The sequence below is a fragment of the Mustela nivalis genome (genome assembly GCF_964662115.1).
Source record: "Mustela nivalis genome assembly, chromosome: 6".
Lineage (NCBI taxonomy): Eukaryota > Metazoa > Chordata > Mammalia > Carnivora > Mustelidae > Mustela > Mustela nivalis.
The window spans coordinates 44,832,546-44,856,949 of record NC_139025.1 but is presented as its reverse complement, the minus strand read 5'-3'; the positions used below and the strand labels follow the sequence as shown (position 1 = coordinate 44,856,949).

The following is a 24,404-nucleotide window of genomic DNA, read 5'->3' as shown; positions in this document are numbered from 1 at the left end:
AAACGCTATCGTGAGGCTCTTCAGAATTTTCTGACTCAGTGTTTTCCAAACTAATCCAATCACAGGATAACATAGAACGTTTTCCAAATATACAGATTCTCAAGTCCGCAGCCCAAATCAATCAGAATTATCAGGCAAGGGGCCTCGGAATCTTCTTATGTTACTAAACAGTCCAGATTCATCTTGTGCCAACAGAAGCTTAGTGAGCACTGTAATTGAGACTCACATAGAAACTTGAAGTTTTAAGATTCTGATTCATGACATCTGCGGGGAAACTCAGAGATCTGCATTTTAAAATATGCTCCCAGGTGATTCTGATGCACGAGGTTCCTGGACCCCCACTTTGAGAAATATTGCAGACAGTCTGACCTTTTTACAACTCATGCCTTTGTTTGTGACACCAAAGTACTGATAGCATTTACTATGAACTTGCACATCTCCTGGCCTTTGCAAATGCTGTTCATAAATCCCACTGCTGTGTTTTAAGACCCTTCAACTTAACTTTGTTTTCCAAATTTTTATTAAGAAAAATTTCAAACAGGGGACACCTGGGTGGCTTAGTCAGTTAAGCGTCAGACTCTTGATTTCGGCTTAGGTCATGATCTTGAGGTTATGGGATCAAGTCCCACCTCTGGTTCTGTGCTCAGCGGGGAGTCTGCTTGAGGTTCTCTCTCTTCCTCCCTCTGCCCCTCCCCCACTAAAATAAATATATTATTAAAAAAAATATATATATATATATATTTTTTTTTTTAAGTAGGCTCCATGCCCGTCTTGGAGCCCAAAATGGGGCTTGAACTCACAACCCTGAGATCAAGACCTGAGCTGAGATCCTTAACCCACTGAGTCACCTGGACACCCCTCCTTGCTGAATGAATTCAAAGTAAGCTGCGGACATCTTGACCCCTTGACCTCCTCACCCAAACACCTCAGCATGAATATCCTTAAAACAGAACAAAAAAATATCTTTTTTATAACCACATCATAGTCACATCTAACAAAACTAATAACAATTACCTTATCATCAACCAATTCTAAGCCTATGCTCAAAATTTTCCCACTTGTCCCCCAAATTTAATAGACTCTATAGCTCTTTTCTTCAAACCTGGAGGTAATCAAGGATAATACATTGCATATGATTGTTATGTGCCTTATGTCTCTTTTAATCTAGAACAGTCCTTCCACCACTTTTTCCAGACCAGTTGTCTTGGAGAATGTTCCTCTTTCTGGATTTGCCTGATTGTTCCCTCATGGGGTTCTATCAAAGGTACAAACAAACAAACATTCCCATACAAATATGTGTATATTGTATTTATAGCATTTTTTTTCCTTAAAGAGTTTATTTATTTATTTGACAGACAGAGATCACAAGTAGGCAGTGGGGGGTGTGGGGTGGGGAGCAGGCTCCCCGCTGAGCAGAGAGCCCGATGCAGGGCTCGACCCCAGGACCCTGAGATCATGACCTGAGCCAAAGGCAGAGGCTTTAACCCACTGAGCCACCCAGGCAACCCATATTTATAGAGACAAAGATTTGTTCGCTTTCTCCCATCCCACATAACCTCTTTCACTTCTCATTTCCCTTCTCAATCATATTTAATAATATTATTGAACACTTGCTATATGCCTGCACTGTCTTAGAGAAGCTTAAATGTATTAACTGATTTACTCATAACAATAATGAGGTAGATCTGTTACCAGGTCACCAGTGAAACTAAGCACAGTGTGGGAAGTGACTAGTAAAAGGTCAAATGGCTAGGAAGTGTTGGGCTGTGTTCCAAGACCCAAGACTCTTGTTCTAGAGGAGGGATTCTTAACCACAAGAACAGGATCATAACATAGACATTATTCCACACTTTTATAAAGCTTATGTCTAGGCCAATACATGAAATTTGAATTATCATTTTGATTCCCAACAATTTGTTATAAACATGAACATACAAAAAAGTTAGAAGAATTGAATGTTAAACACCTATACACTCTAGATTCTACAATTAACATTTTCTCATATTTATCACATGTTACTTTACCTATGTATCCCTCTATTTATCCATCAATCCATCCTCTTTCTTTTTTTTTTAAGATTTCATTCATTTATTTATTTTAAAGATTAATTTATTTATTTGACAGACAGAGATCACAAGTAGGCAGAGAGGCAGGCAGAGAGAGAGGAGGAAGCAGGCAGAGAGCCCGATGTGGGGCTCGATCCCAGGACCCTGGGATCATGACCTGAGCCAAAGGCAGAGGCTTTAACCCACTGAGCCACCCAGGAGTCCCTCATTTATTTATTTGACAAAGAGAGAAATCACAAGTAGACAGAGAGGCAAGCAGAGAGAGAGCAGGAAGCGAGCAGAGGGCCTGATGCGGGACTCAGTCCCAGAACTCTGAGATCATGACCTGAGCTGAAGGCAGAGGCTTAACCCACTGAGCCACCCAGGCGCCCCAACAGACTTTTTCCAACTATAACTCATTTTAAAAAATAGCTGTGAAAGATTTATAGTACGGAGTTTTGATAATTTATCCTCACATTCCTCTACAGATAAGCAGTCTAGTGTTTTGTTTCATAAACGATGCTAAAATTCACATTCTTGTATTAATATTCTTGTATATTTTTGTATTCCTTGTAGTAATAATCCTTTAACTTCAGTAGGATAGATTCTTAAGAATGAGATTGTTGGGTTAAGGGATATGCCTCATTAAGTAGTTACTGTTGGATCGCTTTCCACAAGTACAATGCCACTAACAGTCTGGAAAGGTCTGCATTTCTTCTCCTTGTTTAATCTTATCGCTGCTAGAAGAAGTGTGGACTAAAAGTATAGAAACATGGAGTTCTCAAGACACTTTACTAGTACAAGGCCTCATACATCCTTCCTCCCACCAGATGCTGTCAGCGTTTAAAATTGTACCCATCTCTGTTCAAACTACTCATCCAATGAGCACCAAGTCAAAAAGCACCAGCTGGGCGGTGCCTTTCTGAATTTTCTGGAAAAATTTCTGCCTCCACGGTCTCATTCAACACTGTGTGAGGCCTTCGCCTATACCTACTGCACATCATACCTTGTTGTGAAGTGTGTGCGTGCACGTCATTTGTGTCCTTCACAGAGGCTGAAGACAGCGTGCCTTCCTCCTACCTTTGTATCCTCTATTTGCCCAGCACAGCGATTTATACTCAATAAACACTTCTTGTTGAATGAATCAGTGAATGAAATTCGGGAGTCAAGTCCAGAGCAGCAGATAGTGGCCAAATGCTGGAGTCTTTGTATTTCAGGCCAAAGAGCCTGGAACGTATTCAATGTTGATTCAGAAACCACAGGAAGTGTCTGAACCGGACCTGGAAAGACTAGAGTTGAAGCCCAGAGATTTAGTAATGAGGCTGGAACAGGATCCCAGGAGGAAGCAAACAGACCCTTAAACAATTACTGGGAGTTGAAGACCCAATTTTTATAGGGCGTTTTTTTTTTTTTTTTTTTTCTTAAAGATTTTATTTATTTATTTGACAGACAGAGCTCACAAGTAGGCAGAGAGGCAGAGAGGCAGGGAGAGAGAGGAAGGGAAGCAGGCTCCCTGCTGAGCAGAGAGCTCCACGCTGCCTTGATCCCAGGACCCTGAGGTCATGATGTGAGCCCAAGACAGAGGCTTTAACCCACTGAGCCATCCAGGCGCCCTTACAGTGTGTGTGTGTTTTTTTAAGATACTTGCTGAATTTAAGTTTGGTCAGTGGTCCTGAGCTTATGCAGTGTTTCGTTTTGTTGCTATTTTAGTACATACGGTAGAAAAATTAGAAAATATAGAGAAACAAGGTAATAATTCTCAGTAATTCTACCATCCAGGGAAAATGATGAGTGGGTACAATTTTGGTGGAAATCTTTTTAACACCTTTTTCTATGCATAAATGCAATAAAATATATTTTAATATATTTATGATATAGGAAATTTTATTTATTTCAGCATTTTAAGTTCTTATTTATTTTATTATTTATTACTATTTATTTGTTATTACATTTTCCTTATAAATTAAGTATACTATATTTATATATTAAATACAAATATTATATATATACATATATATACATATATATGCACACACACATATATAGTCTTTTATGTTAGATAGAAAACACCATCTATCTTCAATATTGTGTCTTGAGGACCTGACACAGAATAAATACTCAATACACATCTATTAAATGACTGAATAACTCTTCATTGTCTTTTGCCTTTATGTGGAGATTTTAATAGTTTTACTAATTCATACAGCAAATAGTTAAAGATGACTTGTTCTAATGTCTCTATACCTAATGCACTTCTTTTTCTTATTTTATCTTATTACTACTAGAAGAAATGTGAATTTAGAATCTATAAACATGGGCTTCTGGAGATACCTTATTGATACAAATAATACCTAGACATCTTTTTTCCCAAAGATTTTGTTTTTTATTTGATAGAGAAAGAGAGGGCGAGCACAAGCAGGGGGAGCTGCAGAGGGAGAGGAAGGACCCTAGGATCATGTCCTGAGCTGAAGGCAGATGCAAAACCAACAGAGTTGCCCGGACATCCCAATACCTAGACATTTTCTTAAGCAGTAATTGATTTATCTTTGAAATATTTGAACATGAATTATTTGATCAAAAGTATTATTATTCACTGAGAAAACACCAATTTCTTCCCTTTCCAGATTCTAGGAAGGAGAAAAGCAAAAAAGTGTTCAAAGAATGTTAATTTACAGAGACTCTCTTGGTTGGAACATCATTATAGACTTAGTACTTGTGCTGTTTACTCACTGCCTAATGCAGTGCCTGGAACAAAGTAGGTGAACAATAGGTATGAATAAATAGAAAAATAGTGAACACAGACATATTAATAATCTCTCTTAACCCATATTTTCATTCCTTTTCTAAGTGGTGTAGATTTTTAGTACTTATTAGCCACTTTTTTTCCAAGATTTTATTTATTTGTCAGAGAAAGAGAGAGTGAGAGAGCACAAGCAGGGGAATGGCAGGCAGAGAAAGAACCAAGCTCCCCGCTGAGCAAGAAGCCCAACATAGGGCTCCATCCCTGGACCCTAGAATCATGACCCAAGTCAAAGCCAGACACTTGACTGAGCTACCCAGGCGTCCCAAGCCACTGCATCATTATCCATAAAGGCTGGATAAAGGTTCATATGAGAAAATTCCACATTTAATACAAAAACTAACTGTTAGTATTACTTTCCTTCCTTCAGTCTTGACTTCACTAAGAATAATGAAGCTGCATCACTGGGTTTTATCTATACTCCCTTTCTCATCAGAGAAAAAGGACAAAAGGCAAGGGAAATCACAAGGATTGTGAATCCACCAAACAAGGGGGACTAGCAACTCAGTTATGCTTATCTTTGTATTTCTCAAAAATAGCTAAAAAATTAGCTAAATCAAGATCTTTTTTTAGGTTAAAGCTTGGTGTAAGGTACATTTTTCCAGTAGGTGGCAGTGTTTTCTTTCTTCAGTAGAAAGTAGTAGAATTCAGTAGAATTCATAAACATTAGCCTCAAGGTTTGTTGGTTTTGTTTTTGTTTTTTAATTTTACTATTCCTTCAGAAACCTGCAGGTGACAATAAATAAGTTAGTGAAACTGAAGTTTCTATCACGTTTTTATTTTCTTTTTCTTTCACTTCAAAAAAAAAAAAAAAATCACCCTTGTTGATTTCAAAAGCCTCAGATGCCCAACTTGAACTTCTGCTGCCACTGATAGCAAGGTATATGTACACCAGGGTAGATGGCTCTAATCCTCCTCCCCATTTCCTGACCCAAGTTATTACTAAGAACTAGCTAATAGATGGCAATGTCTCTGAGCAAATGCCGACAAGATTTTCTGCCTAATAACAAAACAAAACAAAAATAAAACACCGACTTTAGAATTCTCGATTTTAGGGAAAAGATTCATTAAATTATGCAGATGTCTTTCCTGGTTAGTTAATAATGAGCTTGAAAAATTATTCGCATACCCTATTTTAATGGTAACACCTAAACTTTTGTAGTTCCACAAGATCTCTGAATACTTCCAACAGATACGGGTTGTCCCAAGTCTGACACGAAGTAAACGGTGCAGAAACTAGGTTTTAAGAAAGAAAGCAGGACTGAAATTCCAGTGGCATATGCTGGAATTGAAAAACGGAAATGTGTGAACTAGTGGGATAATATCTCGAATACTTTATCTACAAAAATATTGTGTTAGCCAGAGTAGGGAAGGCTGAGACTGAAGCGCGCCTTTCACCGATTTCTCAGAAGTATTCTTTTATAAACAAAGCTTCAAGTCATGGGAGAAAATGTTCAAGGGCTCAGTGTTTCATCGAAAACACGGAGAGAACTGGATTAGGCCATCAAGTCCCCCCCCCCCCCCCATGAATATTCACCTGAAAATAGAAGGTACAGCGATTTTTAGGATTTAGGGTTTTTTTTTTAAGCCATCCTCTACTTTCCAGACAATCCGGCAGCACTCGTGCAGCCCACCCGGTGCCTCTCTGACCCGCGCCGCGCCCCCCTATTCTCTCCCGCACGCTTGGACCTCTGACCCAAGCCCGGCGTCGGCCTGGCGCACTGTCCAGGTCCAGGTAAACTGCCCAGCCACGCGACTCAGGCGCGCTGACAGGTGGCCTCGCTCTCCTTCTTGCCGCCCAGGGCGGCGCTCTTCCCCACTCCGGGTCCGCGGCCACAGCCCGCGCGCCAGGCACAGCTCCCAAGCTGGCCCCAGAAGGCCGGCGGCTTCCCCTGGGAGAGCGAGGCCCGAGAGGGGCGTCGGGTCTCCCGCGAGGCCGCGGACTAGAGCAAAGGGCAGCCAAGGCCAGAGCCCGGTGAGGGGTGATCAGGCCGGGCACTTCTCGCGCCGCTGGGACCAGGGACACAAGGAGCCCGACACCCACGCACGTCCAGCCCTGCGTACCGCCCCCTCGGTTTCCTTCGCTTTGCTCCGCGACCCTCGGAACCCGCCCACGCCCCCTTCACTACCAACCACCCCCGCCCAGCGGCAATGACCCCATCTCTCCACCGCCCGCCGGCCAAACCGATCTGCTACCTCCGGGCCCCAGTGGGACCTAGGGGTCACCCGAGTCGGCGAACCACATTCCCAAGGACGAGCAGCCGGTGGCAGCACCGCCCCCTCTCAAGTGCCCTTCGGGTCCTCTATGGCCAGCACGCCCGCGGCTCTAGGGCCCTGACCTCTCCAGGACTCGCTGGCGGCCAGGGGAGGAATTCACTCGGACCCCTCCCCTTCCCCAAACTTCTTCCCTCCGCCGGGCGGTTCTTCCAACCCGACCCCTCTGCGCCATCCGGCTCCTCCCTCTCTGCTCCCCTCCCCTTTTCTGGTCCCCACTTAGGAATCCGCCCCCCCCCCCACCCCCGTCGCCGGCCGGGTCCGGGGATCCTCCCCCCGACTCCCCCCCGCGTGCCGCCGCCGCCGCCCGGGTTCCTCTCCCCCCTCTCGGGCGCTCCCTGCCAAGCCCATGATGTAATGGTGTATGTTAATCAGTAGCATGTGGGGAGCTCCGGCTCCGGCGGCTCAGTCCTCCGCGAGCCGACACTGGAGGCAGCAGCAGCGGCGGCGGCGGCTGCCCGGACCCGCAGCGCCGCACTCTCTCAGCGCCGCCCGCCCCGACGGCATGGCCCGCGGCCCGCGCTCCGGGCGCCCGCAACCTCTCTGAGAGCCGCCGCGGCCCCCGACCCGGCCCAGAGCCGCCGGGATGAGCCGCGCCGAGGTGAGCGCCCCCACCCTTCCGACCCCGGGAAGGGATCTGCCGGCCACTGGGTCTCCTTCCCGAGAGACCTCCCCCTCTGCTCGAGAACTTCTGGGAGGCGGGAAGAGGGATGCTGGCCCCTCGAGGGCTGAGCCGCTGGCGGCCACCCGGACAGGGATAAGAGTGGGGGAGCCCCCCGAAGCTGAACTTTCTTCTTTGCGGTCGTTGGGGGGCGTGTGCGGGCGGCGTGGAGCCGCAGTCTCCGCGGAGCCGCCCAGCCCGCCGGGGGAAACAGTGTTTCGGACTCAGGCGGTCTCCGCGCTTGGTGCGCGCCCGGGGCCGTGCAGTCTCCGGCCTGGGAAGCGCGGGCGAGGCGCTGGGCCGGCGGGACCCGCCCGTAGGCGGTGGCAGTCAGGGCAGAATGCCTAAAGCGCACAGGCTCATACACACAAACGCACACGCACGCACACATCTGATCGCTCTGGGCAAAGCAGGCCCTTGGAGACCTCCCGGATGGGCTGGAGCGGCGCGGCGCGGCGCGGGGGAGCCGGGGCTCCGGCTGCGCCTCCGCCCGCTGGGCTCCGAGCTTTGGGTGGGGAGTTTATTTTTGTCTCGAGCTGCTGCCGCGGCTGCTCACGGCCTAAATCCAGAGGGGCGCCTGGCGGTGGAGATGCTGGCTGTTGCTGTAGATGGAGCTGCAGCCGCTCGGCTGCTTCTCCGGGAGGTGGAGGAGGAGGAGAAGAGGAGGAGGAGGTGGTAAAGGAGGAGGTAGAGAAGAAAGAGGAGGAGGAGGAGGTAGAGAAGGAGGAGGAGGTAGAGGAGGAGGAGGAAGAGGAGGAGGAGGAGGAGGAGGAGGTAGAGAAGGAGGAGGAGGAAGGAACTCGGGCTGCTGCTCCCTCCGCCTCTGTTTTGCATTAGCCCCCACCCCCACCCCCGCGCCCCTTCGCAGCCGCATTGCAAGTTTTCCGCGCGAGGATCTGTTGCTGGTGCTGGCGTTTGCAGGCTCAGCCCTCGAGGCCACCCCGGGTGGGGTGTGTGGGGAGCACCAGCGGTTGGCGGCGGCAGCAACAGGAAGCCGTGGGGTCTCCTCACGCACCTGGGAAGGAGCCTTCTGGCCATTCCCAGAACGGGAATAGCTCCTCTCGCGCATCCGGGTTCGGAGGGGGACTGCCAGAATTGGGGGGGACCAGCCCCCCGCGGGGCGCCCCCCCGCCCCTTCTGATGCACTCGTTTCCCGGGCGCGCTCTCTCCCTGGCCGAGGTCTCACTGCAGCCTTTCTCTCCTTCCAGTGGTGATCGCCGCTCGGGAATGCGGGTGTGAAGGGTCCGAGCTGCCGCCCAGCGGGGAAGAGACCCCGGGACGCCGGAAATCACCATCCCGAAGCTGCGAGAAGGGGGGGAAAGAGAGCATTCTTTCAGTTTGTGTGCCTTGTGGGGAATTTTTTTAATCGTTATTTTTTAAAAAAGAAACATTTCCGTGCCACTGTCTGTCATCATCTCTGGGGAAATCAGCCAGAACCACCGGAACGTAACCGAAACCAGACGACAGAGGCAGGAGCCGAGGCCGTACCTGCAGCGTCCGGGCACCAGAGCCACCTTGGAACGGGAACGCGTCTCCGGCGGCCGCGGGGCTGCGGCTCCGCCAAACTTTGGGGCGGGCGGGGCGGGCTGGGGCGCCGAGGGGGCTTCGTAGACCGAGGGCCGCCCCCTAACCATGATGTTTCGCGACCAGGTCGGGGTGCTGGCGGGCTGGTTTAAGGGCTGGAACGAGTGCGAGCAGACTGTTGCGCTGCTGTCGCTGCTTAAGCGCGTGAGCCAGACCCAGGCCCGCTTCCTTCAGCTCTGCCTGGAGCACTCGCTGGCCGACTGCGCCGAGCTGCACGTCCTCGAAGGGGAGGCCAACAGCCCCGGTAAGTGCGCGGCCACGGCTGTCCCGCCTGTTACCCCCCCACACCACCTTCCTCCTTCCCCCACCCCCTCCTGCTTCCCAGCCTCCGGCCAGGGCCCCGCCCCCGCCCGCCTCCCAGCGGGTACGCGGAGGGCGCGAGCCGGGGCCCTTGGCATCTCACCACCACCTCCCCGCCCCCACCCCGTCCCTGCCGCCCACTTACCTCCGCTGGCCGCTTTGGTTTTTTGCCCACTGTCAACTCCTTCAGCCCATTCCGTGTGGTAGCCACGGTAGCATGAATGATTGATTTTTCTCTCATGCAGTTTCCTGGGAAATAAGTAAGTCAGGTCACGTAGAGTCTGGATTTTCTGGGCTTCCCCCCCCCCCCTTCTTCTTCTTCTCCTTCTGGGCAACGTGGCTCTCTGGATTTCAGCAACACATGAAGAAGCCGGACTGCCCTTCAGAAAGCCGAGCTTTGATTAGGCTGTATGAGGAATACATGGAAATTCAATTTTATCATGCGTTTCCCCCCATGGATATTCCAGTTTTAGAGCTCTGTCTTCCGACTCAGACGCAGGTGACGCTACAGACTATTAAAATGATATTTGCAGGTTGTATTCTATGGGGTTATACTGACCAATCACGACCTTATCGTGTTGATATGGATCTTGTAGAAAGGATCTTATGGAAAGGGTCTCCGCGGAGAGAAGGCGTGAATCAGGGTCTGTCATGCTCTTTGTCGGAAAACTTTACTGAATATAACAATTGTTTCATACTTGGCTAGTATTTACAGACATCTCAACTAGTATAGAAAGTGAATATACTGGGAACGTGCTGCAGTTTTCTATTTGCTAGTATGGGTGGTGACAGACTGAAATTATATCTTGGGGTGGGGAAGTGGGGGTAAGGATGGGGGATGGGGGAAAGGTCTGTTGGTCGTATAATTTTGGATAGGGGAAATTCTTTCCTTCATGCTGCAGCAGGAGGGTGAACAGAGCCCCCAGTGTTTACGCAGAGGAAAGAATGCAGGGTCTTCTTCCAGCTGTTCCATGTTAAAGCCACCAGTCTGCAAGACTCAGCAGAGGTCTGGGCTGCCTTTGGATGACAAGGTCCAGTCCAGGGCAGCAGGGCCTGGGAGACACCAGAGTGAGTGAGTGTGCTGTCTGGGCAGCAAGAGGAGAGCTGGCCTCCTCCTCACTCCTCCTCCCTGGTGTGGTGCTCATGAGGCTGAAAACCCTTGGATGGGATGTTTCCATATATAGGATCATAGGCTGGAAGTGAGCCGGGAAATCCTCACAGCCCTTTTCTTAACCAGACAGGACTGGACCCAGAGGTCCCTGTGCTGCCAGGTGTGGAAGGCCACATGAGAGAGATCACACAGGCCCCACTGGGATTTAGCCAGAGCCCAGACAGCCTACCCCCTTACAGGGGTGGCAGTTCAGGGGGGGGCCTTTCTGTTCAGTTCCACATTTATAAATAGCTGAAGGACCAGCCTCCTTCATAAGGGTGTGGAAGCATAACGAGGAAAAGGGATGATCTACTCTCTTGACTTCTGTCCTTGATATGACAGGGTGGCCTGGTTCAGCAGCTCAATTTTGTTTTCTCAGGTTTGACAAACAAGGTTATGTAAACTTTCAGGTGTTAGAGAATGCAGGGGATTTCAGTATAGCCATTGATGTCCAATGCTTGACTTCACCACTTGTAGGGACTATTTCAAAGAATGGTAATGAATCTTTAGGTGACTCAAATGTTAGAGCAACATTTTTACCCTTCGAGTTAAAGGAGACTTTTCCCCCATGTAGCAGCAGTTCAGTAAGTGAAAGCATTCAACGTGTGGTGCAAAAAGAAGTTGCTCGTTTTAAAAACCTTGCCATTGAATAAACCAAGAGAAAAATGAATTTCTCTGAGTTTTTAAAAGTCACTTGGTAATTCCCCCCCACCCCAAATTTTATCTCACTACACTTAACTTGTGTAAGCCTACCTGTTCCTGTTGCCAAATGCCATAGGGATACCAATAGAGCCATTATGTAAGACAGGGACCCTTTTCCAGTTTCTGAATTAATCATTCCACCTGATTTTGCTTCCTTGGAAAACTTCACACTCGCTTTGTTGTATGGCCAGGACAGAAATTCATTAGTAAGGGTGTGTGTTGAGTCGATTTACTTCTCTAGGAGGATCATAAAGAACATCAAGCTTTGTCATTATCCATCCATGTCTGGAGTATGACTCTCTCACGTACCTGGAACCTAGCCAAGAGCCAGGAAAGGGGCAAAAGTGTCCACCCAGCAATCAGAATAGAGGGCAGAAATTATGGGAGAATATTTCAAACCCTTTCTCAGGACATACTTACTCTTGTTTTAGACAACAGTCCTAACAATTTTTTTAATGGGAAAAATTAATCCATAGTCTCTTAGGGGTAGCACCTTTAGAATGGGATGAGGGGCTGCTGTCACCAGCAGTGCAAGGTGACCCTAGACAGGTTGGCCACCGGGAAAGTGATAGAAGCATTCTTACTTTCGACACAAGAATTGGGAGCAGAAGCCCTAAGGTTTGGATATGTGAGGATAGAAACGCTCAATTGATCTTGCAGGTATTACTCTGTAATAATGTAAATCAGTAATTACTATTTAGCATGAATGAGCGTGAACTACCAAATGGTATGCTTTCAAGTACAGTCTTTGAGAAGAGAAGGAAATATGCCATAAACTTTGAAAATATTGACACTCAAGATAATTAACCTCCAAGGCGGTTTTGGTGTGTAAAGCTCTTACCCATTCAGAAAACTAGGTTGTGTGGAATGACTCATTCATTGGCTGGCTGGGGTTTCCTATACCAAAATCATCATGTATCACTTACTGTACTTTGTGATCATCAATTAAAAAGCATATATTTCTTTTGGTGTTGAGAGATTTTAAACCTTGCTGGATGGGAACTAAATTCCTATCTAAGGCATGATCTCAGTATAATAAAAAATTTAAATAGTCATAGTATGAACTTGGCTCTGTTTTCTCCAGGACTGACTTTAAATAGAGAGAGATTTTCACGTTAAGCATGGCTTGTTTGAGATCTGTGGGATGTATTTTGATACTAACTTTTTAGTCTCTTAAATTTAGCACTTATTGAGAATTTAGGGGTTCACTGGTTTATCCTTTGCCTTGAGTTCATGGTCATGTGAGATCCAAAAAAATGGTTGAATCCATCCCTGTGGGCTTGTGTGTGTGTGTGTGTGTGTTTCCCTTCTAGATTTACCAATGGGTATTGCTAATGGTCACCTTCCTAAGTAGAGGCTGAATTCCAGAACCCTGAAATCGTAGATTTTAGTGCACTTTGACCACCAACCCAGATTAACCATGAGACTTCCGGCCAGCCTCAGTTTGTAGGTGAGTGTTTCTGGGGCTAACAATTCCTTTGATGCATTAAAATGGCAAAAATGGAACCCACTGGCTTTATTTGCAGTTTCCTAAAGAAAAATAGGTTGCATGGCATTGTTTATTCATGACTTTTGTCATTTGGACTTGAAATATGTTTTGCGGTGGAAACAGTTTTACAAATGGAGGGTCACAAGTGAATCCATGAAGACTTCCAAAACAGTGCATACTCTGGGGCATTTGCATATGTTTGTGGTAAATAAATGGCAAAACGATTGTTGCTTTACTTATAATTAATACAACAGAAAAGATGATCTGAAATGGCAGTGCTTGAGACAAAACCAGCTGTGGAAATTGTACAAGGACCTGTGTGCCCATTTACTTTCATTTGAGGATGAAGATGTTGACTCTGTGATTTTTATGGTGTTTGGTTTCCACAGTGTGGGTATGCCATACCCCAGGGTGCTTGTTTTTAGATCACAGATGGAGTCAAAGGAAAGCAGAGGATGGAGATTTTCCTGATGATCCTGGAGGAGACCTTGTGTGTAGTTCTTCCTTTCCCTTATTCATTCAACATTCATTTTCTGACTGCCTACTACTTTCCTGCCCCTGTGTTATGCAGTGTGGGGCACAGGTGCCTTGCTATATTTCAGAGCCTGGTCCATAGATGCCCAGTGTCAAATAAATGACTAATACAATATCATTGTGCTGAAGCACAATTATGGGACTAAAGAAGGTGGAGGAAGGGCTTCTGGGAGCATTGTGAACCTAGCAGCTAATTAATTGTCTAGGGGAGTCTGAGAACATTTTACTGGAAAGGAGATATGTTTGAGTTGAATTTTGAAGGGTGACTAGGAGTTGGTTCAGTGTGTCCAAAGAATTGTAAAGAGTAGGCGTGAAAGCATTTTTCAAGCAGAAGGGATAGCTTTGATAAAAATGCTACTTTCCTGCCCCTATGTTATGCAGTGAAGGGGCTTGTGCAGGAAATAGTGAGTTCAGGGTGGCTGGAGGAGAGCAGAATGTTGACCATGAGGAGGCGAAAGTTAAAACAGAAGCTGCGGGAGTGTGGGATTTGCCAGCCTAGGATGTTTGGATTCAATCCTGAAGAGATGTTAGAAAGCCCAAGAAGGATTTTAGGAAAGGAGATAGAAGATGGAAGGGGTGTGTGTGTATTTGTACACTTTGGGGCCGTCCCTAGTATTTGCATGATCCTCTGAGAGGCACAAAGGGAGAAGTGAGGTCAAGTGTGGTTCATTTCCATTTCCATTTTGGTCACCTGGTGGCATCGTCAGCTCTGGACAGCTTTGTTGCTCTCAGCATTGATCTGTGGGGGAGAAGAAAGGATGGATGTGGAGATGAAAAGAAGAAACTGTCCAGGTGGGCATTTATTATATCCATGGGAGGGCATCTGTTGTAAGGGATTCTTAGAGTATGGATTTTGAAATAAGAGTGGGCTAGTCAGTTACTTTCTGAGGCTCAGTTTTCCCATCTGTAAAATGGAGCTCATAAAACCTTGTTATTGTCCAGAAGTTACTTGTTAATAATCCACTGAGGACCTCTTCTATGCTGCATGGCTTCAGTTTGCCTCTCACTTATGTGGGATTGCCTCCAGTGGATGTGGAATGTGGAATATGAATTGGAGATGAGAGGAACTCTTTTTCTCGAAAAGATGATCAAGAAGAGAGTGAAGATGACTAGGCCCCCGAAAAGATACAAGTCTACCTCCCTCCACCTTCTGCATGTCAGCTTTCTTCTATTCTTTATCATGTTGGGTCCTAAAAAAAAATTGACCCTGGCCCACTGTTCCTACATAACTTGGTGATGCTTTTATTTCCCTTCCAGTTGGTGAATGTGAAAAGCAGAAGTCGTTTTGTTGAACAAAATGTGTAAGGACTTTATATCTGAAGCACTTTCCACCGAAGGTGTCATTTTCTATGGGTCGGTCTAGCACGACAGGTGGCCGGTCACGCACGTTTATGCTCTCTGTTGTGAAGCACTTGGATTTGGCCGTTCAGCTTCCGTGCTCAAGGGCTTCAGGCAACGGCATATGTGTCATAAGCAGGTCCTGTGAAAGCGAGTGAGAGGTGGACAAACTTAACAGCAGTACCATCGGTGTGTTTACATTTCAATAAACAAAGCGGGGTGAAATGAGGGTCACAGGGGCTTGAGAAGTAGCCGGAAACTTCCCAGTATATCCTGCACAGGTGTGATTCTAAAGAGAGCCGTGACAACACCAGAGAAGGCAAAATACTTCTCTTCTGTGATCTGAGGAGAAATTCAGAGGTCTGCATCTCTGAGTGAAGTGCTCTGTGGAACTCATCTGCCAGGAAAGGTGTGGTTTTTTGTTTTTGTTTTTGTTTTCTTTTTAAAAGAGAACTGTTGCCTTGAGGTTTTAGCCGGTTCCTTCTTTTCCCTTCCTCCCAATCATTCTTTCTAAGGCCTTCCTGACTTTTACCAGTTCACATAGATTAAGATGCCGAATCAGATGTCTCCTCTGAGCTATTTTTTTGCTTCTGTGTAAGCTGCCTGAGGCAGGGATCTCCCAAAGAAAGCAGAACTTTCAGAATGAGAGGTGAGCTTTCCCTCTTGGTGAGTGAGTCCAATGCCAGGGCCTTGCTCTGAGGCCTGTACCCAAAGGCCAGCATGGGGTTTGGGACGAAATCGCCTCCTTTTATGCAGGAGCACATCACTTTGGGGACTCATAAGCTACTTGTAGGAATTTGTTCCCACTCCACATAGCAACATTGTAATAGAGTTTTCCTTGCTTGATTTACTAGGGGAAAGAAAAAATCAAGCAAATAATTTGGTGGTTTCTTTTACACAGTAAATGATACCATCAACTGGTACCTGGCAAGGACTAATGGATAAGAAACTGTGTACCGGGGCGCCTGGGTGGCTCAGTGAATTAAGCCGCTGTCTTCGGCTCAGGTCATGATCTCAGTGTCCTGGGATCGAGCCCTGCATCGGGCTCTGCTCAGCAGGGAGCCTGCTTCCCCCTCTGTCTCTGCCTGCCTCTCTGCCTACTTGTGATCTCTCTCTCTGTGAAATAAAATAAATAAAAATAAATAAAATCTTTAAAAAAAAAAAAAGAAACTGTGGTACCAAGTTCCTTATGACCTATTCATTCCCCAAATATCAGAGCAGAGAACGAGGTCCACGTCAAAACATGAACTACGTGTAATGATTCCTTTTTTTTTTTTTTAAAGATTTTATTTATTTATTTGAAAGACAGAGTTCACAAGTAGGCAGAGAGGCAGGCAGAGAGAGAGGAGGAAGCAGGCTCCTTGCTGCGCAGAGAGCCGGGTGTGGGGCTCTATCCCAGGGCCCTGGGATCATGACCTGAGCCAAAGGCAGACGCTTTAACCCACTGAGCCACCCAGGCGCCCCAGGTATAATGATTCTTCTCAAGGTACTTACATTTGAGTTGTGAAGATAAAGCAAACATCAATATCTGTAATGGTTAGACCATAAACAGTTACTACATGCTGGGGTTTCCATGAGAGAACGAATATGGAGCTGAATGGAAGGAAGAGAACAGGGTGGGCTGGGTAGTCCAAGAAGAAATGAGCAGAAGGAATAAACCTGAACGTGTCATTTGAAACGAAGTGCTTTAAGACTCTCGTACTTCTTGCCTTTGTAGTATCCGTAATGCAAGTTTTATAAAGGAAACCACACATATAGGGGGATTCTGTGTGTGAGCCATGAAAGGGGAAGACTTCCTGGGCCTTTGAAGGATGAATATGATTACGTTAGAGATAGGGGAGCGTGATGTCTGTTGTTTATCAGGAATGAATTCCTGCATAGCAGGAGTAATCCAAACACTTCTGTGATCTCTAACATTTAATTTTTTTTTAAAATTTTTTTTGTGATCTCTAGCATTTATTTATTTTTAAAAAGATTTTATTTATTTATTTGACAGAGAGAGATCACAAGTAGGCAGAGAGAGAGAGGGAAGCAGGCTCCCCGCTGAGTGGAGAGCCCCATGTGGGGCTTGATCCCAGGACCCTGAGATTATGACCTGAGTTGAAGGCAGAGGCTTAACCCACTGAGCCACCCAGGCACCCATGTGATCTCTAACATTTAAATGAAATATCTGTTCCCCTAATATTTTTATTCCTAATATTAGCCATAAAATTATGAGACTTAGTCATAGTTCTCTTGGCTCCTCCCAGCAGAGTATTTTTAGATGTTATCTTGATTAGAACTCGTGTTCAGCAGAAACATTTTGAACATGTGTAGGAAAAGGCATAAGTGGCTTAGACTAGTTCTCAAAATATAATGTGCTCATAAATCATTTGGGGATCTTGTTAGACTGAAGACTCTCATTGAGGAGGTTTGTATTTCTTTCTTTAGTTTGTTTTAAATTTTTATTTATTTATTTGACAGAGAGAGGGAGATCACAAGTAGGCACCCAGGCAGGCAGAGAGAGGAGGAGGCTGAGCAGAGAGTCCCATGTGGGGCTTGATCCCAGGACCCTGAGGTCTTGACCTGAGCCGAAGGCAGAGGCTTAACCCACTGAGCCACCCAGGCGCCCCAAGGTCTGTATTTCCAGTAAAGTCCCAGGTGATGCTGCTGCAGGTCTGTGGACCACTCTTTGAGTGGAAAGATCATAGACTGCGGTAGCATTTCCCTGAGCTTTTTCGAGGTACCCCTGCTGGAATTTAGGCATTCTAATGATCAGTGTCCCATGGAAAATGAGGCTCCAGGAGAGATTCGTTTTTTGCTGATGCTGTGGGCTGTAAAGTTGAGCTGGAAAGAGCAGGAATGTTAATTCCAGAGACCGGATGGGAGAGATCTCTTCCTACTTCCCCAGCACACTCCCATACAGCACAATCATCGGAATTTCTGAGGCAGCTCACCCTGGTCTGTCAGTAGAATTCAAGTGTTTGTGTGTGCAGCATAAATGCATATAGAACATTGACTTTTCATTGTATACTTTTCTGTCAGTGTGCATATGTGCACGAAATACGTGATGGAAATGTGTGTGACTAAAATGGCAATGTGGAACCACTTGTGAATTTCTGAAGAGTGGTCAAGGAATAAGGCAATCATGAGAACCTTGAGAAATAACCTTGTCTCAGTTTGTAAAAGAGCAGGAGAAAGTAGGTTCTGTGCAGGGACCTATGAAGTTAACACTAATCTTGTGTCAGATACCAGAAGAGTAATTGAAATTTGATTTGCGAGTGTTTGGATGAGGAAGTAGGAAGTGGCCTGGCTTTCATAAGAAGGGAAAGAATGGGTTGTGGAGAACTAATGTCATTTCCTTTTTGATGGGAGATGGGGAAAGGAAGGGAGATAGCCTACGGGAGACTTCTGTATTCTGGGCAGATCACAGGAATTGGTAGCCAGCCCCTATCTGAATTTTAGCACAGCCTTTGACAAATTCCCTTGTTTCCTGCTGAATCAAATGGAGATGTGGAGGCTGGGTCAGAGTCTAGTTATGTGGCCTCAGTGTGGCATCAGGAACTGACAGGCAGACCTGGCTCGGGCGCTGTCAGCCTTAAGGGAGGAGTTTGGTGCCATTCCTCAGAGCTCACGTGTTCTGTCTGCCATCATTATTTGTGTTGACATGTGACTTAGCCTGGGGTCCCCAAGAAAGCAGAGCCCTAGGCAGGGGCTGTTGTTCAGGTAGCTTATTTAGGGCACTGATCCCAGAGACAGGAGAGGGCACTCTGGAGAGAAATAGAAGGAGGGAAAGCCAACACAGGATTATATCATCCAGCTTCACTGCTGCTGCCCGTGCCTCAGAAGGGAGAGACAAGGTGGCACTGGTCCATGGCTCCCTTCTCCCCTTGGTCAAGGGCTGCCCTGGGGTACCAAGTCTTTGCATTACCCAGTTTGCACATCGTGAGTGCTGAGTCTTTCCCAGGGTCCCACTCTGGGGTGACAGAGAAGCCAGAAGGCAGAAAGCTGGAGAGAAGTGGTACAACTGAGGCGTGGCGCTGTCAGGTCACACCCGCCCAAGGCTGGTGGCTATGACAAGGACTACAGCGTAAGCCCAGGTGTAGTTATCAAATCCATGGATGAACCTAGAGGGACAACCAGGCACCTGGTGACTGATTCATGAGCCAAAATACTTGAATGTAACAGGATCACTCTGAAATCCCTGTAGGCAGAGCCCTTACATTCGTATCCCCCAGACCCCAGCCCGAAGAGGGACGACCCCACAGTAGTGTGCAGGAAAAGGACTTCTCGCTTTCAGTAGACTTCGAGTTCAGAATGAATAACGGCACGATGCGGTTGCCCCAAAGCCACTGAACCTTTACTAATACATTGTATGTTTAATATAGTGTATAATAATATTGTCTTTAGAAACAGGTCTTCTCTGCCGGCCAGACTGTGCCTTGAGTCCGGAGAGCAGTTCTGGTGCACATGCTGAGGGAGACGGACAGCTGAGGTTGTAGCCAGAGGAAAAAGGATGGGGGACACTTGAAGAACCAGGGGAGCATTTAGGCTGGAGAAGAAGGTGGGCAGAGAACATGACAACTGTCATTGGTCCCTTGGAAGTCTGGCTTGGAGCTGAGGGCTTTAATTCAGTATCCTTGTAGAGGATAATATATGGAAGCTGAAGTTTAGCTCAAAGTAAAATTTTCTGATGGTTAGAGCTCCCGGACAGTGGCTTTAGTTGCTGTAGGAGGTGGAGGCTGGCTTTTCACTGGCGGTGGGTGAGCATTCAGGACAGCGCCAGACACCAAGTAATGCTTCTGCATGAGACCCGCTCCTTGTTATGGAGTACATGCTGTGCGCCAGGCACGATCCTGAATTCTTTGCATCCATTATCCCGGGCACGCATCCCAACAACCCTATGAAATGAGGTAGGAACTCCCATTATTCCCTTGGTCAGGGAGGAAACAAGCAGTCTCACTTCCAGACAATCCCACGTGCTTCTCCACTGTAGGGACCCCATGGTTTTTTGTTGTTGTTGTTGTTTTTAAGATTTTATTTATTTATTTGACAGAGATCACAAGGAGGCAGAGAGACAGGCAGAGAGGAGGAAGCAGGCTGCCCACTGAGCAGAGAGCCTGATGTGGAGCTCTATCCCAGGACCCTGGGATCATGACCTGAACTGAATGCAGAGGCTTAATGACTGAGCCACCCAGGCGCACCCCCCACTCCATGGGTTTCTTTAAAAAAAGAAACTATGACCTCCTTGATGACCTCCAGAGTCCCTTCTAACCTTAAGATTCTATGGCTTAGGCAAATCAGGAATAAAGATACGAATAACAAAGCTGTTGGGAGCAGAGGAGAAAGAGAGAGAGACTGTATGAGTGGTCGTAAGGGCCTTCTTCAGATTGCTTCCAGTGGATTCCTTCTGTACTTCTTGGCCTGTTGGTGTCCCTGATTTGTGGCTTTTGTTTAAGAAATATGTAGGGTGGGGCACCTGGGTGGTTCAGTGGGTTGAGCCTCTGCCTTAGGCTCAGGTCATGATCCCAAGGTCCTGGATCGAGCCCCGCATCGGGCTCTCTGCTTGACGGGGAGCCTGCTTTCCCCCTCTCTCTCTGCCTGCCAATCTGCCTACTTGTGATCTCTGTTAAATAAATAAATAAAATCTTTAAAAAAAAAAAAACCCAAAACCTTATAAACATTAACGCTTTGGTTCCCAAACTTAATTAAAAAAAAAAAATATGTAGGGTGATTTTCTTTTCTTTTTTGAAGTAGGCAGTGAGGTGAGGCTAGATCACTATGATGAATCTGGCCATCCTGTTTAAGAGGTGTGATGAGCTGAATTGGATCTTGTTTCTTTTGGGTCCCACCAGAGCAGTGATAAAGCCCTGCGAGTGTCAGTCACTTATTAGCAGAGTTAACTCATAATTGTAATCTCTATCTCTAAATCTTTTTTGTTTTCTCCATGGGGTTCTACAAGTGACCATATATAGGGTAATAGCTACATTTTCTTTCTTTTTATAAAATTTTTCTTTTTAAGATTTTATTTATTGATTTATTTGACAGAGAGGGAGAGATTACAAGTAGGCAGAGAGGCAGGCAGAGAGTGAAAGGGAAGCAGGCTCCCCGCTGAGCAGAGAGCCCGATGCGAGTCTCGATCCCAAGACCCCAAGAGCATGACCCGAGCCAAAGGCAGAGGCTTTAACCCACTGAGCCATCCAGGTGCCACTATAGAAATTTTTTAAAAGACTATTTATTTGAGAGAGAGATTGTGAGAATGAATGGGAGGAGGGGCAGTGGGAGAAGCAGACTCCTTGCTGAGCAGGGAGCCTGACGCAGGGCTTGATCCCAGGGCTCTGAGATCATGACCCAAGCCGAAGGCAGATGCTTAACCAACCTACTGAACCACCCTTGTTTTTTTAAAGAAGCACTTTCAATGTGTTGGGCACTGTGCAGATAGCTACACATATACCCAGATGCCATCTCCAGTTATTTAACAGATGAATGATACAAAGGAGCAGAACTGATGGTTGTAAAAATTAAATGCACTATATTTCAATAATTAGATAATGTGCTTATGACCCAGAGTTTAGCACGTAGTGAGTGCTTATTAACTGGCTTCAAAATTATGTAAATCCACAAAGCAGATCTTATCTCCATTTTCTGGATGAAGGAGCTTAGGTTGAGAGCCGTTGGAAAGGTACTAAGGTCCCTGAGGTGTTTCTGTTCCGAAGGCCCGGGTTGAATCCTCACCACCACCTGAACGCTGCAGGGCTCTTCCAGTTCTTAGGTAAATAAATATGTTGGCAGTTAAATGAAAAGTACGTAAGGATATTTAATGATAATTTTAATAGGTTTCCCTCTAATATTTTAGAAATCTAATCTGGGAAGAATTCTTTGTGGCTTGTCCATTTTAATGCTTTGTAGCTTGATACAGTTTGGCTTCTTCTTTCCACTGGCATTTTTTTTTTTTCTTAATTAGCAAAAAGCATCGATTCAGACATTTCCCTTCCTGTAAGAAAGACTCGTGGAACGGAGGCTTCTGCCGCCTGTGCATGAACGGGCAGGACTTGGGGAAGGAAACAGGCTCGGCAGGCTGCAGAGAGGAAAGAATGAGGAATGTGTTATCTAATAGCTCATGGCATCCTTGACGTTGACAAGCTAGCAATTGATGAGCTGGGTCAGGATCTCCTTAGGATCTGGAATTGGGCAAAGCACCAACTTGAGGGCTGTAAATTAAAACAAGCTCTCCCATTGTTTGTAAATGGTGGAAAATTTCTGAAGATTAGTTTAAGAAAACACATGTTACAGTTGGAGTAAGAGTGAATCCCCCTTATTTTATTTTCGAACAGCATAGAATTCAGGAGGTGGGAGAGACTTTAACTATGCCAGCCCCTCTGTTGAAGATTGGGGAAGACTCAGGTCAGCTGGGGGTACCTGCTGGTGAGGAAGTTCTGCTGTTACCCACCATCACCTTCTGACCATCTATGACCTAGAACTTGGTATCGTGCCACTTTCTGTGGCTGCTGCAGTCACCCCATTCAAGGATTATTGGATGCTCTATTTACTTGAGTGTCAAAGGCTGTTCATCGGGTTGATCTCCTCGAATTCAGGTCCACAACCCATTCCGTTTTCTTTACTCACAGTAAAGCACAGATTCATTTTTATTGGAAGATGACTGGCATTCATATTTTGAAACACCAGAGAGTAACAGTGTAGAAAGTTTGGGCTTTATTTCAGCATCATCACAGTTCCATGATGTCCTCTTGTTTACGGAGAATCTGACTCGGCCATGCTGGAGTCACTCTAAATCCCAGCAGAGAGCAGGCTGTTGTTCATGACTGTCCCCATGCCTACGGGAGGGATGTCATTCACTGGTTGGTGAAGCGGCTCCTTTGCATGGTGAGGTGGTGGACCAAGCAGGACTCCTCCAGAGGGTGTCCCCTGATCCCCTCGGGCTTGCCTGCACCCTGCAGGTACCTCCTTTAGCGGTACCAGTCACGGGGTGCTGCCATCATCCACCTTCTAGGCTAGCCTGTGTCTCGTTCACTTTCCTCCGCCAGTACCTAATAGCGTGCATGGCGCCTGGGTGGTCTCCGTATGTTGTTGTTGAAGAATGGTGAATGAGTACAAAGACATTGAACTTCTAGCCCTAGCTTGGTTACATCTTGGTTGTGAGAGGAACCTAACTGCAAAAAGACTTCATAAGAAGAAATAGGATGTGATGATAATCCTGAGGCTGGTATGAAGAGGTAGGGGATAAAGGCCAGATGGGATGAGAGAAATAGAGGCTGTCACTTTTCAGTCCCTTAGAGAAGGTCCAGGTTGGGGTCTTGGCATTCTTACATAGAAGTGTGTCACCCTTGTAAACATTATTTAACTTCCGACCCTCCATTTCCTCATCTGTGAAAAGAGCTCCCCGCCCCTCCCCCACCTTGGAACTCACAGGGATAACTCCCAGGATGAAGCGGGATTCCATAGGCAGGTAAGACTTGGGAAGCTGCATCACGTTCTACAAATGCGGGCTGACATTATTCTCAAAGGACTCACTGAAACAGTGGGATACAAAATTCAGGAATGTGAGTGTTCAAAAGGTCTAGGAAAAGATAAGCATAGATTCTTTTTTTTTTTTTTTTTTTAGGCAGAGAGACAGACAGAGAGAGAGTTGAGGAGAAGCAGGCTCCCTGCTGAGCAGAGAGCTCAATGCGGGACTCGATCCCAGGCCCCTGGGATCATGACCTGAGCCGAAGGTAGAGGCTTAACCCACTGAGCCACCCAGGCGCCCCAAGCATAGATTCTTTTTCAGATCTTTTGCTTGTTCGCAAGATTCTCTTGGTAAACGCTGGCCATCTCTGGGCCTGGAGAAAGGCCCGAATCTGTTGATTCGATCAGAACTTGGAGTTGATGACCCGCAGCCCCCACAGCCTGGCCTGGCTGTCACTTGTCAAAGTTCTGTTGGTGTCCACTTTCATCCGTTCAGTTGATTAGGTTATTGGGTGGGTGCATTCTCTTTGAGCGTGAAGGACTTTGATGTCAGTGCTAAAGAACGTCTTTTGGGGAAAGCTCCCTAAAATGCTGTGTTGTGACCATGATACTCCTGCCTTCAGATATGACACTATGAGTGTTCAAGAAGTCGTTGAGGCATAGGGATTCTATGCATAAACTGGCAGGCCTAGATTCTTTGAAAATCTGTTGATAATTACAGTTTGGGTTTTGTTTTGTTTTAGTATTAAAGAAGGAACTCCTCATAAAAGTTATTATTCAACTTAAAGCCATTGAGTGGGGAACTTTTGCATATTTTTGTGTACCTCAGCTAAACAAGAAAATATTATGCTTGGCTTTTTATTCTTTAATATTACTTCTGCCTTTACCTGTCACCGAACAAAATTTTAGTAGAAAGAGGAGAATGGTTTCTTGTCATTTGTATTTAACAAAACCTCCTATTCTCACATTTCCTTTCTGTGGCAGAATGAGCTGTGTTAGCACATTTTCCAGATTATTGTGGTACTTGCCGATGATCTGAACCCAGTTGAAATATTGAAATTGTGATTCGTAAGGTTGAACTT

General features: G+C 46.3%; 2 protein-coding genes across 3 annotated transcripts in view; one reads left to right on the top strand and one right to left on the bottom strand.

The window, feature by feature from the left end:
- Positions 1-7,857: 7,857 nt before the first annotated feature.
- On the bottom strand, positions 7,858-9,414 carry LOC309866945 (uncharacterized protein; the record flags this gene model as incomplete). The annotated part of the gene is made up of 2 exons (XM_082735116.1): positions 7,858-9,082; positions 9,269-9,414. 2 exons carry the CDS (start codon positions 9,412-9,414, stop codon positions 8,788-8,790), a joined length of 441 nt encoding a protein of 146 aa, XP_082591242.1. The 3' UTR covers positions 7,858-8,787.
- SAMD4A (sterile alpha motif domain containing 4A) overlaps positions 9,413-24,404 on the top strand; it is a gene marked incomplete at its 5' end in the record, with an annotated part of 206,401 nt that continues 191,409 nt past the window's right edge. For both annotated transcript variants that reach the window (XM_082735073.1, XM_082735072.1), the window contains one exon: positions 9,413-9,608. In XM_082735073.1, coding sequence (XP_082591199.1) covers positions 9,413-9,608 — 196 coding nt within the window. The remainder of the gene's footprint in view (positions 9,609-24,404) is intronic.